This window comes from Ruditapes philippinarum, unplaced genomic scaffold (genome assembly GCF_026571515.1).
Source record: "Ruditapes philippinarum isolate M1 unplaced genomic scaffold, ASM2657151v2 ctg815_1_1_1_1, whole genome shotgun sequence".
Lineage (NCBI taxonomy): Eukaryota > Metazoa > Mollusca > Bivalvia > Venerida > Veneridae > Ruditapes > Ruditapes philippinarum.
The window spans coordinates 20,346-37,578 of NW_026856539.1; the positions used below are offsets into that span (position 1 = coordinate 20,346).

The 17,233-nt window shown below is 32.4% G+C and overlaps 1 protein-coding gene across 2 annotated transcripts; it reads right to left on the bottom strand.

Annotated features, from left to right (window-relative positions):
• Window positions 1-1,445: 1,445 nt before the first annotated feature.
• LOC132746909 (neurotrimin-like) lies at window positions 1,446-16,046 on the bottom strand. 2 transcript variants are annotated; one of them, XM_060736183.1, is made up of 15 exons: window positions 15,582-16,046; window positions 14,583-14,692; window positions 13,649-13,853; window positions 12,802-12,942; window positions 12,071-12,187; window positions 11,675-11,829; window positions 10,849-10,993; window positions 10,275-10,343; window positions 9,899-10,053; window positions 8,963-9,101; window positions 8,225-8,296; window positions 7,767-7,921; window positions 6,287-6,422; window positions 2,932-3,054; window positions 1,446-2,575 (listed from the first exon to the last, which is right to left on the bottom strand). In XM_060736183.1, the coding sequence occupies exons 1-15, from the start codon at window positions 15,643-15,645 to the stop codon at window positions 2,484-2,486; spliced, it is 1,878 nt and encodes a 625-aa protein (XP_060592166.1). In that variant the 5' UTR covers window positions 15,646-16,046; the 3' UTR covers window positions 1,446-2,483. The 2 variants fall into 2 exon arrangements, with proteins under 2 accessions (XP_060592166.1, XP_060592167.1); XM_060736184.1 differs by having other exon boundaries at window positions 2,932-2,979; window positions 15,582-15,802.
• Window positions 16,047-17,233: the final 1,187 nt, after the last annotated feature.

Below are 17,233 nucleotides of genomic sequence, written 5' to 3' on the forward strand. Positions count from 1 at the left end.
TGTCTATGATTTCAACTGATTATGAGTGTCACGTGACCTATTATGAGTTTGCGGCCCGGGGCCGAGAACTAGTTATCAGCCCGCAGAACATGTGCACGTGCACAAACTGAAACAATGACGTCATATTTTACGTCATCAAACAGTTAACTGTAAAAGTGAAAGTAGGTTGTCAGCACGAATCGCTTTATTTTTATTATGAGAGCTTAAGCGTATTTAGTACAAACACATTTTTGTTACTATTGAAATTTAAAGAATTAATACGACAAATTCATTCCGAAAAAAAATGAAAATAAAACTTGCTTCTTGATTCTACTGCTTTGAACACACAAACAGTAAACATCTCTGTACAGTACAGAACAGTAGAAGAGAAGACAAGAATTTCAAGGAAAGAACTTCAAAGTCTATTAAATTTTGTTTTGATTTTTTTTTTTAAATGCTACTATTAGATCTACCAAGTGTATTAAAGACATTAATACACGTCAGCGTAGGGCCGGAAGGTGATAATCGGTCCTGAATGAATAATGACCCTCGGGCTAAAGCCCTCGGGTCCATTATTCATTTTGCGGGCCGATTATCACCTTCCGGCCCTCTCCTGTCGTGTATTAACCTCTTAGTATACAATTTATGTTCTTGAGATTTTAGATCTGACAGATAATCTATTTGTCTGTATTTCTTTATATGGAATCAGAGAATTGCTGTGACTTGCGTAACTGTTTCACTAGAGATAAGTTGAATAAATCTTCAACACTAAGCAGACCATTCTAGTGTATAATTTTTGACAAAAGGAAATTGTATTTCATGAAATTAATTGATGATGACATGGTTTTTTTTAAGTACTGCAGTTTCAGAACAGTTTGAGATATTGAAGTAAAACAACGTTTATATGATCCCCAATAAATTAAGCAATGTCAAAAACTTTCAAAATAGATATTTTTCATAAATTATCCTATAACCACCTTTTATTATCATGCTTATTTCAGTGCGGCCTGCCTAACCATTTTGATACATTGATCAAGAATGGTTTAAGTACGTACGTATTTACAAATCAAGCAATAAAAATATCAATATGAAAAGATAAGCTTTAATCAAAATAAGATACGGTACACATAAACTAAAATATTGTAGTTCCCCAACATGAAAATGTATGAAATTCAAGGGGTGGAGTAGAGAAATTGTTCACAAAACAAAATTAAGTTTTTTTTCTTCTTTATTTACAGTTGTCGGTTAGTCCGTATGACTTATACACAGCAAACATTAGGTTGTGAGCATGATAAGGCGTTGCCAAGTAGTTGTCCTTAGCAATGGTCAGAAAATAAACTTGCATGGTCCTTAGCAATGGTCAGACAATCAACTTGCAAATATAATTAGACAATTTTGTGGATATTTGGAAAACAACTTTAATACAATTAACTAATGCAACATCAGTAAAAACGAGGTTAAAATTTGACCTTTAATCTTATTGATTAAACATGCAATTTAAAATATTCTCACTGAAACATTTGATGCTTATTAAAAGTTCAGCATTATAATACGAAGGAAATTTGAGCCGATTCACGACAAAACCAACACAGTGCGTTTGCGAGCAGCATGGATACAGACTAGCCGGCGCATCCGCGCAGTCTGATCAGGATCCTTGCTGTTCGCTATCAGTTTCTCTACTTGTAATAGGGTTTGTGGATCCTGATCAGACTGCGCGGATGCGCAGGCTGGTCTGTATCCATGCTGGTCGCAAACGCACTATGTTGGTTTTGTCGTGACGCGGCTCATTTATCTCTATAGCAGCTATGATGGCATGAAACAGTAGCATTTTATCTCTATTCAGCTCATTTTGTTATTTCTGCATTGCTTCATTTCAATGTTATAATATATGGTGTCCAACACTCTTGCACTCGAAATAATTTTGTCCAGACTTCATATTTCTTGATAATTAATAATCATGTTCATGTCATATGTTTGATATATTCACAAGATTTAAAATAAAAATGTTTCTAAGATAAATGCGAGGTCTCAATAAGACAATGTTTGTTTTTTGTTTTTGTTTTTTTTTTAAAGCAACTACAACTCGCTGTTTGTGCTGTACGTCTGTCGCTTTAAAATTATTTTAAGTGTTTCGGGAGAGAAGAGCTAGTCTAACATTTTTGTCTGTGCCGATGTCATTGAACATTAAATACAGATAAAGAACGAAATCGATGAATAATAATAAAATTCGACATCGAAAACAAAGTTTGTATGGTTCCGTCCTTGCAATCTAGTCTTAAAAGTTTATACACGGAGTCGTAAAATTAACCACTCTGTTGATAATTTTATTGAAAAAAAAAAGAACATATATTTATATAGATGTTAAGGTTATTTAAATGTGTACAGATTGATTGTTGCTCATGGTTATTTATTCTATCTTCATTTGACACATCATGACACATAGTCTGATCAATTTTAACCTGGGAATATCATCTTAGAATTAATGGAGAACTAACATTTGATATCTAAATGAGTTCATTTACTAACACGAGCGCCGTTATAATAAACACTGTATGTTGAATGTTTTGTGTACATCTTGATCCACTATCTTGAATACCTGAAAAAATGTAATTAACCCAAATGTAAAAATAACACAAAAGTATGAAACATAAATAAATTTCATTAAATAATCTAACGTAATTTACAGAACAGTTCTTTCAGAATGGCATCAATTTTCTAATTGTTTTGTTGAATACGTGTTTTTTTGCTCCTCCAATTGATAAAGCATCGTCTGATAAAGAATAAATATACTTAAGTGCCAAAGTTAAAAGTTTTTGAACAGAGAAAACATTTTTATTTTATTTTGATCAATATTCAAAAATACCTTCTATTAAAAAGTAATATGTATTCAAATACAGCAAAAAAAATCAATTTATAATAAAGACACACTGAATGGAATATAAAGTGTTATACCATAAGAGATCCGTTCGTTGCTTTCTACTGGGAATTCTTTCGAAAAATCTGAAATAAAGCCGAGATGAAAAACGGGTTGCGCAATCTGAATCTTTACTGTTTGTAGTTTTGATATTGAAGTCCCTGTAACATTGAATAAACTGTTCCAAATTCAAACCTGTACAATCCATTACAAAAATTCAACTTGTTAATGGTTAAAAGTTTTAAAAGGATTTGAAATATTTGAATATATTATGGCTTAAAAACGAAACAAACTGTTAAATAAGTATATACGGATTCCATGGACGACAGCCTACTGCACACTGCCAACTGCTTACTGACAGTTTAATTCTCAATCGGAACTGCCTCCGCTAGTATCTTTAATGTCTTTATCGGAAGTCTGACGGAAAGGGCCGAGTAGTTGCGATTGTTTAATTCTATGTACTAGTATATGGATTAATCACGAAGTATTCCGAATGTACACGCAAAATCTGCTGAATTAAATTTTACGGAACATAATTGAAAGTAAGTTAAAAAGGAATATTCTATAATAAAGCCGAATTATTTGTATTTATTTTTGACTTGTCTACGCCCCATCCTTGCACACTGCTTCGGTTATGTTATGAAATGGTTCTACGTGCCTCAGTACACTTTCAACTTAATAATAAAAAATATGGGCCAAGGAAATAACTCCATATATGGAGACATCGTGTGACAGTTTAGAGCTTTAATTATATCACAGGAGACAGTTTTAAGTTATCTTTTGATAGTTAACTTTTATTGTTTCATGTATATCACTTGGTGTTCCAGATTACGAGACATCAGTATAATATCATAACAAAAATATTATTAAGTACAGAACTTTAATCATAATTCTGCTTTTATCAAGTTTTCTCATTCAGAGGCTCTTTCATACCACAATGTGTATTTTTGTGTTAATTCTTAAATATGATATTAAAAGAGTATTGTTCTTTGAAGACATTGGCACGTAAATGGGCACCTTTAAAATTTCGAACAACATTCTATTTTACAATTTTGCTATATAATTTATACATCATGTTTTTTTCCGACTAAATGATCAATCTACAGCAGATAATAATGAGGCAAAGTACTGCAATCATTAGTCAGGATCATTTAAATGTTCAAAAATGAAAACATTAGCAAAAATACAGGAATTTTTAATTCGGGTTTTCTTGCAGTTTATAAATTGTTTTCTCCGTAACAAGGCAAATATTTTTATACATACGGAATATTTACAGGCGTCTCATAATTTTTATTTTGAATAAATAAATAAATAAATAAATAAATAAATAAATAAATAAATAAATAAATAAAAAATAAATAATAAATAAATATATGTTTGTTCTCATTAGCTTAGAGGTCTCATTATTGTGACCAAGCTTATTTTCATGTGGTGCTAAAATCACTAAGTGTAATTTGTTTCGTTTTAATTGTAAATAAAAGAGTTCTATAAATAAATATCATAATTTTCTTGTAATTTTGTTTATGTTTGATTTATGTTTGATTAATATTCAACAGTGTCCATATTTTAAAAAAATGTCTATAATTTCATCAATTTTAAATCCATGACATCGCTAAGAGTAATTATTAGGGAGATGAAGGTTTTGTAATATTATCAGTTCCAGAATTTTATTTTGAAAATACATCCGAGGATCCAATTTCGGGCAAGTTCACTGACTATAGGTTGTACACCCCTAATGCACTGTCTCCACGAAGTAACTAAATCAAAGCACAGAAGGCGCTGAATTTGTTTGGGTCTCAGAATGTCAGAAAGGTGAAGGTTGTGAGATTATAAACCAATTTGTTTTTGTATAGTGCCACCTGTGCTTTCCAGTGTTTTAACTGTAGTAAATTGGCTAATTGCAACACTGATTCAATGTTTATTTGTCTTTAAAAAAAATTTAAAAATGAGTGGCCTCAACTAGGATTTGAACTCGAGACCTCTCGCTTCATAAGCGAGCGTGCAAACCCCCCGGCCATATGAAGTTATATGTTAACGGTCTGAAGAAAACCATATTATTCTAAATTAGGGTTTGTAACTTATTTTTTCGACGCTAAACACAGATGTAAATAATCATGTAGCATACTACTAAAGCATGAAATATCTATAAAAAATGAAACAATATTAGAAATCTTCGACCATTCGGGAACTACTTTGCTTGAATATTATTTTTTGACAATCTTTACGCATTGATCTCCCCTGAAAAGTTCGGCTTTGTGTTACATATAAAAGGGAAGTAACCGCTTCAAAAAAGATGGCTTACTTTTAGGCATATTTGCAATTAACAGCATTAGGCTCTGAAAATTTCGCTACAAATTATTTTGTTTGGGTCTGACGAAACCCAAACAAATAAAACTTAAAGATAAACAGTTGTGACAAAAACGAGAATTTATATTTTTGTCGTTAATTTCGTTCCCCGTTACAACCGCGACAGAACGAAATAACGACATGCAGAAAATCAGTTCACCATAATTTCAAAGTCTTGGAGATATATCTATATATTTTTGAGCAACCATGTCCTAGTATATTTTTTGAACAAAACTTTACTTTTTAGCATTACATTGTACATGTATTTTCAAAACGCTAACTTAAAATTGACCGTGGTAATTGGAATGTACAGACAGCGACGTTCATGGCATAATAAGGCCTCCGGCCTAAAGTCTAAAGTTATAAAGAATCATAATCATTTAAGGAATAAATTTATAATATGCATGTTATATGGAAAATGTATTAAGATAAGTGTCGTTTGTAAACAGAGATATATTTGTCAGTTTTAATTAATTATTTATTGATAGCTAAAAATTAGAGAACAAGATTTAACAAGAAAAAGGTAATATTTGGTTTGATAGCAATTTTATAAAGTTTACAGGTCAATGATTTTGGAAAGTTCCCGATGCCAGGCCGATGCTTGCAAAGATTTAGTAACACGAGAATTATACATGTATAAATGTAACGCATTCCGTGATATTATTGGTCAAAGTCTTCATCTATGATACAGAATAATTCTTTGAACAACACTGTTTAAAAAGGTCCCTCATTCTAACATATAAACACATTGGAAGAAGGATATAAAATGCTGAGATTTACTTTTAGGCATTTAATCGGGTATTTTGCATTAAGCAGTTAACAGTAAGCATTAAGCAGTCGATTGTAAGCATTAAGCAGCCGATTGTAAGCATTAATCTGTCGACTGTAAGCATTAAGTAGTAGACTGTAAGCATTAAGTAGTAGACTGTCGTTTATAGAATTCCGTAAGAATATGACAATTCTATTTCGCTGTATAGCACCAGTATGTAAGTTTTGTACTGCAACGCTGAAAGTATGTTGAAAGTTGTTATTAAATGATGCATTTACCATATACAAGCACTGAATCAAAATCTTCGCCGAATGAATTATTGGCATGGCATGAATAGTTTCCAAACTGACAGTCTCGAATTTTCAGTAACCGCAAACGAAATGTTGTCGTATACCCATCTAGATTCTTCTCAACCTAGAATACAGTGAAAATGAATAACGCGTATGTCCATAAACATGGATAATAGCAATAGAAACTGAAATATATTGATCATGTTGAAAAAAGTCAGTTATTATTAAAGCTAGTGCTCTGAATGTGTGTTGAAACAGATCACTTATTACTGACGCTACTGCTGTGTGTTGAAAAACGTCAGTTAATTAAGAGCTCTAACCGTTAACGTTTAAGCTTGTGCTCTTAGTGCTAACAAAGGTATGTAATCATTTACGCTATAGTGCTTTCAGTGCTAACAAAGGTATGTAATCATTAACGCTATAGTGCTTTCAGTGCTAACAAAGGTATGTAATCATTTACGCTATAGTGCTCTCAGTGCTAACAAAGGTATGTAATCATTTACGCTATAGTGCTTTCAGTGCTAACAAAGGTATGTAATCATTTACGCTATAGTGCTTTCAGTGCTAACAAAGGTATGTAATCATTTACGCTATAGTGCTCTTAGTGTAAACAAAGGTATGTAATCATTTACACTATAGTGCTCTCAGTGCTTACAAATGTATGTAATCATTTACGCTATAGTGCTTTCAGTGCTAACAAAGGTATGTAATCAATTACGCTATAGTGCTTTCAGTGTTAACAAAGGTATGTAATCATTTACGCTATACAATAGTAGTGCTTTAAGTGATGACAATTAAATGTTTGTGTATTTTAACTCTAGTGCTCTTTGTAATGACAAATGTCTGTTATCAGTGACTTAAGTTCTCTAAGTGTATAAAATGTCCGTTATGCCCCGTGTTCAAGTGATCCTGATTTTATTTTCAATGTTTTATGTTACTAAAATTAATTTATTTTGCTAGAATTAAATTGTATATATTCAAAAATGTAAGATATTGCTGATTTGCAAAGAAACCAACCAAATTTTGGACAAAATCAACACATAACAAAACAAATACAAAAATATTGGGATCAAAATACGGATCAATTTTAGGATCAGGATCAATATTTTGATCAACTGAAAAATGCCTGTATTTTGCAAAAAATTTATAAAGTTTATTCTAAAATTTCATAAACTTGCTATTGCAAGTCATGTTTTATCAATTTAATATAAGATATTTAATCTATGAGGAGAAACAACGAAGAATACTTGTATTTTTAAATTTGATCCTGATCTTGATCCTGATCCTGTGTGAACTTTGTGAACACGGGGTCAATGTTCTATGTGTTCTATGTGTTTAGAAATATCTGATTTCAGTGACGCCAGTGTTCTATGTGTTTACAATTGTCGGTCATTTTTGTGCGATCGATTTTTGTAAACAAGACAGTTCCATCTTGAATAAATGTATATTTCAAAAAGGACAACACTACCTTGAATGTGTTCTTGTCCAGAGACTGTAATGCTTCATTGTCTTTTTGCCAATACATGTTAGTAGGTGTTCTTGTAAAAATCTCACATTCCAATATGACGTCACTTCCTTTAATCTGACCAATCATTTTAGCAAGCAATGATACTTTCGGAGCTTCAGTAAGAGTGAGATGATCTGATATTATAAAATGTTACATATTGTTTTATGTTCATGATAATACAAACATGTAACTTAAATATCACAAGCTTGTTCCCTTTTACGTAATATTTTTTGCAAGAAAAAGTAATAACATTTGATTGTGGAAATAAAAGTAAACAACGTAATCACATTAAAATCTACTGCAAATGCATCATATATTTTCTTGTTTCAAAGACATAAATTATCATTGAAATTATTGTAGTTTGTTTTAAATTTATAAGTGTTTTATAAAATTTTAAGAGTTATGTATCACAACTATACCGCCACGTTTTTCTGTACTAGTAGTGCCGTCTGTACTTGTAACAATATTTGTACGCAAATCTGGAAGAACTTCTGAAAAAGATAATTAAAGAACAAGGACAAAAATAAAAAAGAAGAAAAAACAAAACAAAGACAAAAAAAGCAACAACAAAAACAACAACAAAGAAAATAGTTCTGATAAAGTGTGAAACTGTATTTCAATGACACATTCTGTTTACAGAGAAAAGATTGAAATTAAAATGCAGTTGTATGGTTGTATTCATTGTTCCAAATGAAAACGGGAAAAAAACATCACTTATGTCAGTGAACTCTTGTCCCATAATGACTATGTTTGTATTACAGTATGAAAAGGGATACAACACTGAATTATAGTCAAACAAGTTGAATGTAGCCAAAACCATGTACATGTACTCATTTTAAAAACTCGGTTCTTCCATGCGTTTTAAGCAGGACCAATTTCAAGACAGTGTGTCAGAAAATTCTTCCAGAAATTCAAATTTTATTAATAAAAGTGCCTGGTGTATTCCCGATTTACCCTGTAAAATAATAATCTAGGATCGCACTGCATTTGGACAACATACTCGACCGACACAAAAGTAAGGCTAGAGCTACTTGTGGGTGGGTAGCGGGAGAGGAAATAAACACTGTTTTATTTTAGGCATAGGACCATTTTCCGTTGGTGCCGTAAATTTCGGTTGTATACATTAATTAGAATGGTATCATATATGACACACTTACCATATAAAACAACAGTCTCACAGACCGTGCACACGGAATTTTCAGCGCAGCATTTGTACTCCCCAAACTGACTTCCCCTAACATTTTCTATCTTTAGTTTTAAAATTACTTCTGGAATATCATAATCCATTGTGTATACCTACAGAAAATATATGTAAATAAATGAAACTGACAATTTTATTTGATTCTTTATAATGTTTTACATACTAGTAATTAAACTTTAACAACAAACACCATTGTTTCGTGATAAATAAAAAAGGACTTTTAATTTTGTATTTTTATGGATTCTTATGTCAATTTTAAGACATATTTGGGCATTTCTCGCCGGTTGATCCACCTAACCGGTTTTCCTGGATAACTAACCTGTAAAATAACCAATTTTTAGCAAGTGATCGACTACTTATTCCATTCCACGTGAAATCTGAACTCAGCGTTAAAAAACAAATGAACATTAGACATTATGTCCGAAATATTATAATTGACATACCATGAGAAATCGTTCATTCCTATATTTCATATGCTCTTGTGGCGGCATGGCCGAGCGATCAACACATCGGACTAGATATCAAGGATTGCTGGCAATCTTAGTTCAAATCCCGTCAGGGACAAGACATTGTTTCCGCGAGCAAGAAACAATACACTCATTGCTTAGTTGGTTTCCAAAACGGATTCGAGATTGTTTCAATAAGCTTATAGCTTCAGACACTATCGAACTAAAATAAACTGATATAAATAAAATGCTTCTTTGTAAGGAAGTGATAATGCGTATAGCCATTTTCTCTCTGCATACAAATGATTATAATGCTTTGGTACGCCGACGACATACTTCCAGAGTTTGCGTTCTGTATTGACAATAGTCTAAACCATACATATAGCTTACACTGGATACGTACAAAGGTAACACCAAACACAGCTTTATTTGCCTTAAATTATTACGTTATAGTATTCCCTGGTGAAGAATTCTAAAGTAACATTATCCTTCAGCCAGTATACATCTTCCTGAGCGGCCTCGGTGACTTCGCATTCTAGTACAACATCATGCCCTAGATACTGTCCAATACGCCGTGCCATAGGTGTAATTCTTGGTATTGCTGTAAAAATATAGTCATAACTATCAGTCACGTGGTTTGTTCCCGGAACAGAATACTTTAGTACTTAAACAGGTTTTATGGCTATTTGAACAGGTTTTTTTACCATTAAAGGGTGTTAAAATAAACTGATCTGCTGCAGATTAGTTACAATAAATAACTGAACCAATTTAGGGGAGGAATAAATCTTTAATAGATATAATAAACTTTATTATGTATATTACCTGTAAAGTTGGTATTCGAACCATTGATGGCCCAAGCACACGCATCAGACTCTACATTTGCATCAACAGCTGTTGATAGAAGAAAATATCATTTTTAAAAATATGAAATTATTGTCTGTAATTTTGAATTCTAAATATGAATAAACAGACATTTTCCAAGTAATTTTTTTTGTATCAAGCTTAATTCTCCACTGTTTAAATATTTAGATACGTACAATTCATTGAAAGGCTGACTTTATCTGTCAGTGTTTTACAATTTGATACATTTAAAAATTACTGAATTAATTAATCATGTCTCATGGATAGAGTTGGGTCATTTGGGATGAAAAATTAAACAAACAGTTCCACTTTGCTACCGGAAGCGACACATCTCTTTGTTCATAATAAAGCTCATAATCCAATGTGAACATCTCGGATATTATAAATAACTGTTCTTATCCGAAAGGGCCGAGAAGATGCGATTGGCTCATAAATAAGTGACCCCAAGAAATGTTTATCATACATCTTTTGATTTAATGAAAGACAATTCCTCGCTCCACATGTATATAAGGATATATACATAATAACAACTTACCATAAATGTGCACCGACTCAGACCTGTTACCAGCTGAGTTCTCGGCAACACACGTAAACACTCCGAGCTGTTCTTGCTGTAGGTAAGACAGTGACAGACTTAACGTAGACAACGTGTTATCTGAATATCCCTGAAACATTCCCACCTAGAAATACAGATTAAATACCCTGATATAGAACTTGATATATGTATCCTGATACATTCTAAAATTGCATTTTTAATTTTAAAATATTGATAAAATTGTAACAAAATATAGTGACACCGCAATGTCGAAGAAAGGAAACATTACAATTAACTTCCTTCTCAAGCTGTTAATACTAAATGCAGCAGACATACCAATCTTACGTTTCATTCTGTTCCTTCAAAAAAAAGTCGATAGGCAAAATTCTGAACAGAAAAAGAATTAATACGTTTGAAGGAAAGGTAAATATTGAGAAAAAATGAAAATTTACAATACGTCTACATATCTACAACACAAATCTACCAACACTTGTAACGACGTTGGTAGAACGTCATAATACTGATAATGAGCATAATAATATGCAAAAAAACTAAAGTTGGTGAATTAACATAGGGGAATGTTTCCCATATATAAAGACACAAACCGCTCTTGGTGGTGAGCTAGCTTTTCACCGACAGGGTTTGTGTGCCTTAAACATGTTAAAACGTTACACTCTTTCGTCAAGAGAGTCAAGTGATTTTATACCGAGTGTTAGCCTGCCACTTGGTGGATTTTTAATAACTTGTACACATATCGTAATTAAATATTAAAAAGATAAAAAAAAATATGTTAATATGCACCCTATTGCAAAAATCTTAATCAAACCTTATACAATTCTTCATTGGCAGATTCTAGAGTATCGTTGTCCTTTAACCAATATATAGTTGGTGTTGGAATGGAAAAAATCCTACATTCCAAATATATCTTGCCTCCGATAGTGTGCCCTATTTCTTTTACTCTCAAATTTATTTCAGGCGCAACTGAAAAGAAAAAGTGATCGTTTAGTTGTTATTGAAGTACTTATACTGTATAATCATCACCATCATCGTCATAACTGCTGTCGTCGTCGTCATCATCATCATCATCATCATCATCATCATCACCACCACCACCACCACCATCACCACCAACATCATCATCATCATTATTTAAAGAATATGAGATAGAACTATTGAGTTAAAACTATTTAGTTACTAAACATGTAAACTTGTCAGTACTTACATATAACTGTAACTTTTATTTGCATGAAGGCAGTTAACGGATTTCTAGCATAGCAGTAGTACACCCCTCCGTCTTCTCTTGTTACGTTGACAATGTTCATTGTCTCTCCTTTCATACCTGAAATATGTTTTTCTCAATATTGAACAACTGTCTACATCTCATTTAACGTGCCATTTTTTGAAATGTACTACATTTTATATTCAAATGGAATAAACTAGGTCCTTAATTAGTAAGGCTAAGCTATATCTATATACATATATGAAAGAAACAAATGCATGTAGATATACGTACAGTGCCATTAAATAATACCGAGTAGCAGGTTTAGTACTTGTGTGAAAAGTTATGTTGAAATATCTGAATTGCGCCTGTGCCCTTGATCACTGAAAATGTTAGCAGCATACAAATAGATTAGCAGATTTAATGAATGAAAATTGTAGCTTAAATGTTAGGAGAGGGGATGGCAGTATTCAGAGATAGATAGATAAATGTAATGATATGAGATAATCCTTGTCTGTTAGTTGCTGTTTGATATCATATATATGTATAAACATATCGGACGAATAAGTAAGAGGCAGCACATTCATTTCCTGTCTTCTTTCTCATTTCATATTGACAACCAGAACTTAAATAGGCTAACAATGTTCATAAAACAAACCATTTATAAACAAGTTTTAAAAGAGGCACTATTATGTTGGTAACTTTTATTGGAATTGAAGATTGTAGACACATACTTGGTAACGACCACGTGGATCCCTTTACCCATTCTATGTTTGGCTCAGGAATACCTAATGCTTTACAAGTCAGTGTTAATGTTTCGCCTTCCCTCAGAGTAGTGTCGTGACTTGAAACATCCTTTCGTATTTTAGCAGGAACTGCGGTAAAATAGAATAGGAATATACTTGTAATATTGTATGTACATAATTTTCAGATTATGGCCAGCAACTTGACTTCCATGTAGATCGACATGGTCATATCATTCAAATTATGTTCACGCATGTGTGTCACATGTTGGCCGGTCAGTCCATCTTGCCGGCTTTACTTGTTAACTAACTAAGTTATTACCATTATCCCCCAGATGATTTCTAAATAAATTAATTGTGAGAGACAAATGACTATTTCATTCGATGTCCGAGATCAATTGCCACGGAGCAATTCCGCCACGTCCGAGGATCGAAACAGCGACCCCTGGTCTATTGATCTGATACTCTCCCTATAATGTCGAAGTATTGTCGCTTGAAAGCATGGAATTACATGTTTATATGTGACATCTTAATACTAACAGAATATGGCCATGCTATGACAATTAATCAGTATAAGATAATGTATTATGATAATTTTTAACCATGGCAGGATTCATGATCGAAATATTTCAAGATATCTCAAAATAAGATAACAATATTGAAACCTTCACGTGTTAATAAGATCAAGTTCATTGACGAAAGATCAAAAATACTTGATAAAACTGGCCACTTTATCTGGAATATTTATTTGATTTAAGACAGTTCATTTAATTTTTTAATGAGCATATGTAATAGAACATAAATATAACCGACACATCAAGGGTTTTACAGTATATACCTATAATATTTAGAGTGACATGTTTAGAGATTGGAGGATCTGTGTTTATACGACAGATGTACTGTCCCCTGTCCCTGTAAGTTACATTGCTTATATGCAAATTCCACCACCCTTCGTTTGGGCGCTCCACGGTATATCTAGTGTCGTCTGTAAAAAGTTGTTGGTCTATTGCTAACAGACGGGTTTCATTTCGCAACCATCCAACCTAGTAAATAAAAAATACCAACTTTATACTTTTTTCCTGAAATGTTACCTTACTCATGGCCGATAAAGAAAGTATAGGGCATAGAAGATAAATGATTTAATCAGTGCATTAAAAATACTTCCTACGAAATATTTTTTGTTGACAAAAATGCTATATTCGAGTAGCTTATGAAGTTGAGTTTGTAATTTCATTTCTTGGCCTACAATGAAAATGCATTATTGGCTGAATAAGTCATTTTTTATGTTGTTGTTTTGTAAGTTTCAATTGTTTTGTCTTAGTTTGCACCTCGTACAAATGTGTTGAGCTTATTCTAAAACTGGTATCCATCTCTAAATGTTTTTAGAAAACTATTTGAGTAAGTAAACGTGTCTGATGTCTGCTTCAAATTGTAACGAGCTATATTTGGTTGCGTGATTCCTCATATTGTACTAGTGCTGCTTAATTCCAGGAAGCAGACTAGCAACTGGTAAAAATGAGCCTAAAACTTGTAACACAACTAAACTAAAATGAATATGATAAAAGTAAGTATTTTGATTGTAATTAAGTATACAATGGTATACTATTTGCGCTTTCCTTCGTTAATCACTCTATCCAGTAAGCTGTATTACAATAGAATCCCGAAATAAGTTCTTCAACATATTTAAGGCAACATAAACAAATAGTAACAGAATATACATGGTCACGTGGATGAAATGTACGAATCATGATCAACATAAACATTGTACAAACCTTGTATTTGCCCAAACCTTCTATGTAACACTCTAAGATCGCTGTTTCACCAACAACAAAGGTTACATTAGCATCGTTTCCATTAATAACCGGCTTTGCAGTGTTTATATCTGGATATAAGAAGAAGTTATGTTTCTTACACTCTGATGTGACGCTGATAAGTGAAACAATGTCATAAATCTCAAAAGCTCAAAAATAGATATTATTAAATCTTTTACATGAAGCCTAGCGTATGCATATTGTTATTCTCTCAACAACTCAATAGTAAGGGAGCGGTGGCCTTAAAGCAGCACGCCTCTAGATTCATGTTAATTTTCATGAAAACGTTAGAAAAGTTTTTGAAAGTAAACTATTGTGAAGTGAACAAAAATAGTAATTTACATATTGCTATCGGCACGGAAAAATTCCAAAAGTGGTCAATATATGCAAAAACAGCCCTTAATGCGTAAGTAACGCAGTAGAAATATGGTACATGTAATAAAATACTGCACCGCACATTACATGTAATATATAATTTGAATCTTGAATATTGTTACCTTTCTTAAACTTTTAGTACATTTTTCTCAATATTGATTTTCTTGAAATATTTTAGGTCATCTGGAGGCGTGCAGCTTTAATTATAAATGGTAAAGAAATTAACCTAACGATTGTTGGTTCTCATCTTACACCCGTACTATTTGGTTCCAGAAAACGGACTCGAAAGAAATTTCCTCGTAACGAGCATCCGTTACACATAATAAATTATTATTATAGTACTGCATATTTCCTGCATTATTTTACACATTTATGCGGTATTCACAACTGAAAGCTTATAATTAAGCATATGTTACCTATGTGTGCGTGTGGTAATCATAAAGCAACAATAAAGCTTAATGCATATTACATCAGATATGCTTTTGAACATAATATTATAATAAATATATCAATAGTACGAAATGAAGATACTGTTTGCAAAAATAGTATAAAAAATTGTACAAAATATAAAAACATATACATAACCTGCCCCTGCCACTGAAACACCAAAATAAAACAGCAAAACAAATATTGTTAGACAGATATCCATTTTATATTAACTTCACATAAACTTTTTTCACACAAGTATAACCTCTGTCAATGCATGAATGCTCATTTTAACACACACAGAACGTTTCAGCTGCATTCTAGTTTAAGAGATAGGCAGTGTTTTCCTGTAAACATATTTCAACATGTTCAAGGGAGATAAAAATGAAACATATCATAAATCTTATAGCAGCATTTAGTTTTTTTCAGGAATCGAACATAAAGAAATGAAAATTGTCCTTGTTGTTCTGCACTGTTTTTCATGTCTCGTGTCCATACATATTTTTGTCCATTCTTTAACAATGTACACTGTTTTTATGCACTGGTTTATATGAAAAAAAGACATATTTTAAAAATCAATGATAAGCCCATAGACCCTGAATGTTGTTTTGTGCGTCCGTCTGTCCTTCTGCCCAACACTTTTGTCCGAGCAAAACTCGATTACTATATACGTTTTATCTCCTTAATTAAGTGAAATATGACACGTGTAGATTGGAAAATGGAATATAAAAAAAATCATAAAGTAATATGTACGTAATTGTATTTAAAGATATCAACGAAACTAAAAATCGCCATCAATACGCTAGTCATGTCGTCATTTTCACCAATGATCTTGTAAAATAAACATTTTCATGGAAATATTTTTTGACGAGGTTTAAAGAATAATGTCTCAGCAACCGTATGCGCTAACTCATTTCTTCCAATTTGGTGTAAAATAAAAATATTAGTCCATTTACTTATCGCGGTGCTCATTTGAGCCACTAAATTGCACAATTCTGCGTTACTTTTGCACAATTCCTGCGTAACTTGCACACTCCTGCGTTCCTGTCATACTGGATATACACGGTGATATATAGATAGATCTCATTGATGCACTATACACCATATTTATTTTTGTGTTGTTGCCCTACTTATATTTTGTCCGGAGCATAACTGGAAAAGTATTCGTTCAGTTTAGCATTTGTAGAGAAGTTAAGTTTTACTTGTGTTGTTATTAGCTGATGTGAAATCTATAAAAACACAGATTTCATGTAATCTATATACAGCTTGGCTTGTTATGTACGGTGTTTTATTACCTTCTACTTACATTTATGACTTTCATGCCGGAAATGTAGCTATAACACAATTGATTCCGACGAAATCCGAGTTCATATCGAAGGATCCAACAGCACGAAATTAAAGTAAATTTAAGCAGGCAAATTACTTCTTAAAACAACTTACTTTTCTTAAACAAACACTTTTCTGGCCTAATGGGTTCAAATCTCTACTGTGCACTTTCTTCTGTTGTTAACTTCAATAAAGTTATAACTTCAATAAAGTGATTCAGACAGATTCTGTAGCAGTTAAAAGATCCATCTTGGCACAGGCTCGCAACTGAAACAATAGAAGAGAAGCATCAAGAATTTCTTTATGCCCTCTCAAGTAAAAAAAATGATAAATGCTTAGTTGCTTGTTGTTAAAAAAAACGGCACAGTGTAACTTAAAATCCGGAAAAGCTAGTGGTGATCCATCGGAAGCGAAAATTGCAAGCTCGGTTTTATTGAGTCTGTTCATGAGAAATAATAGAAAAGTGCAACATCCTTCACGCCCCC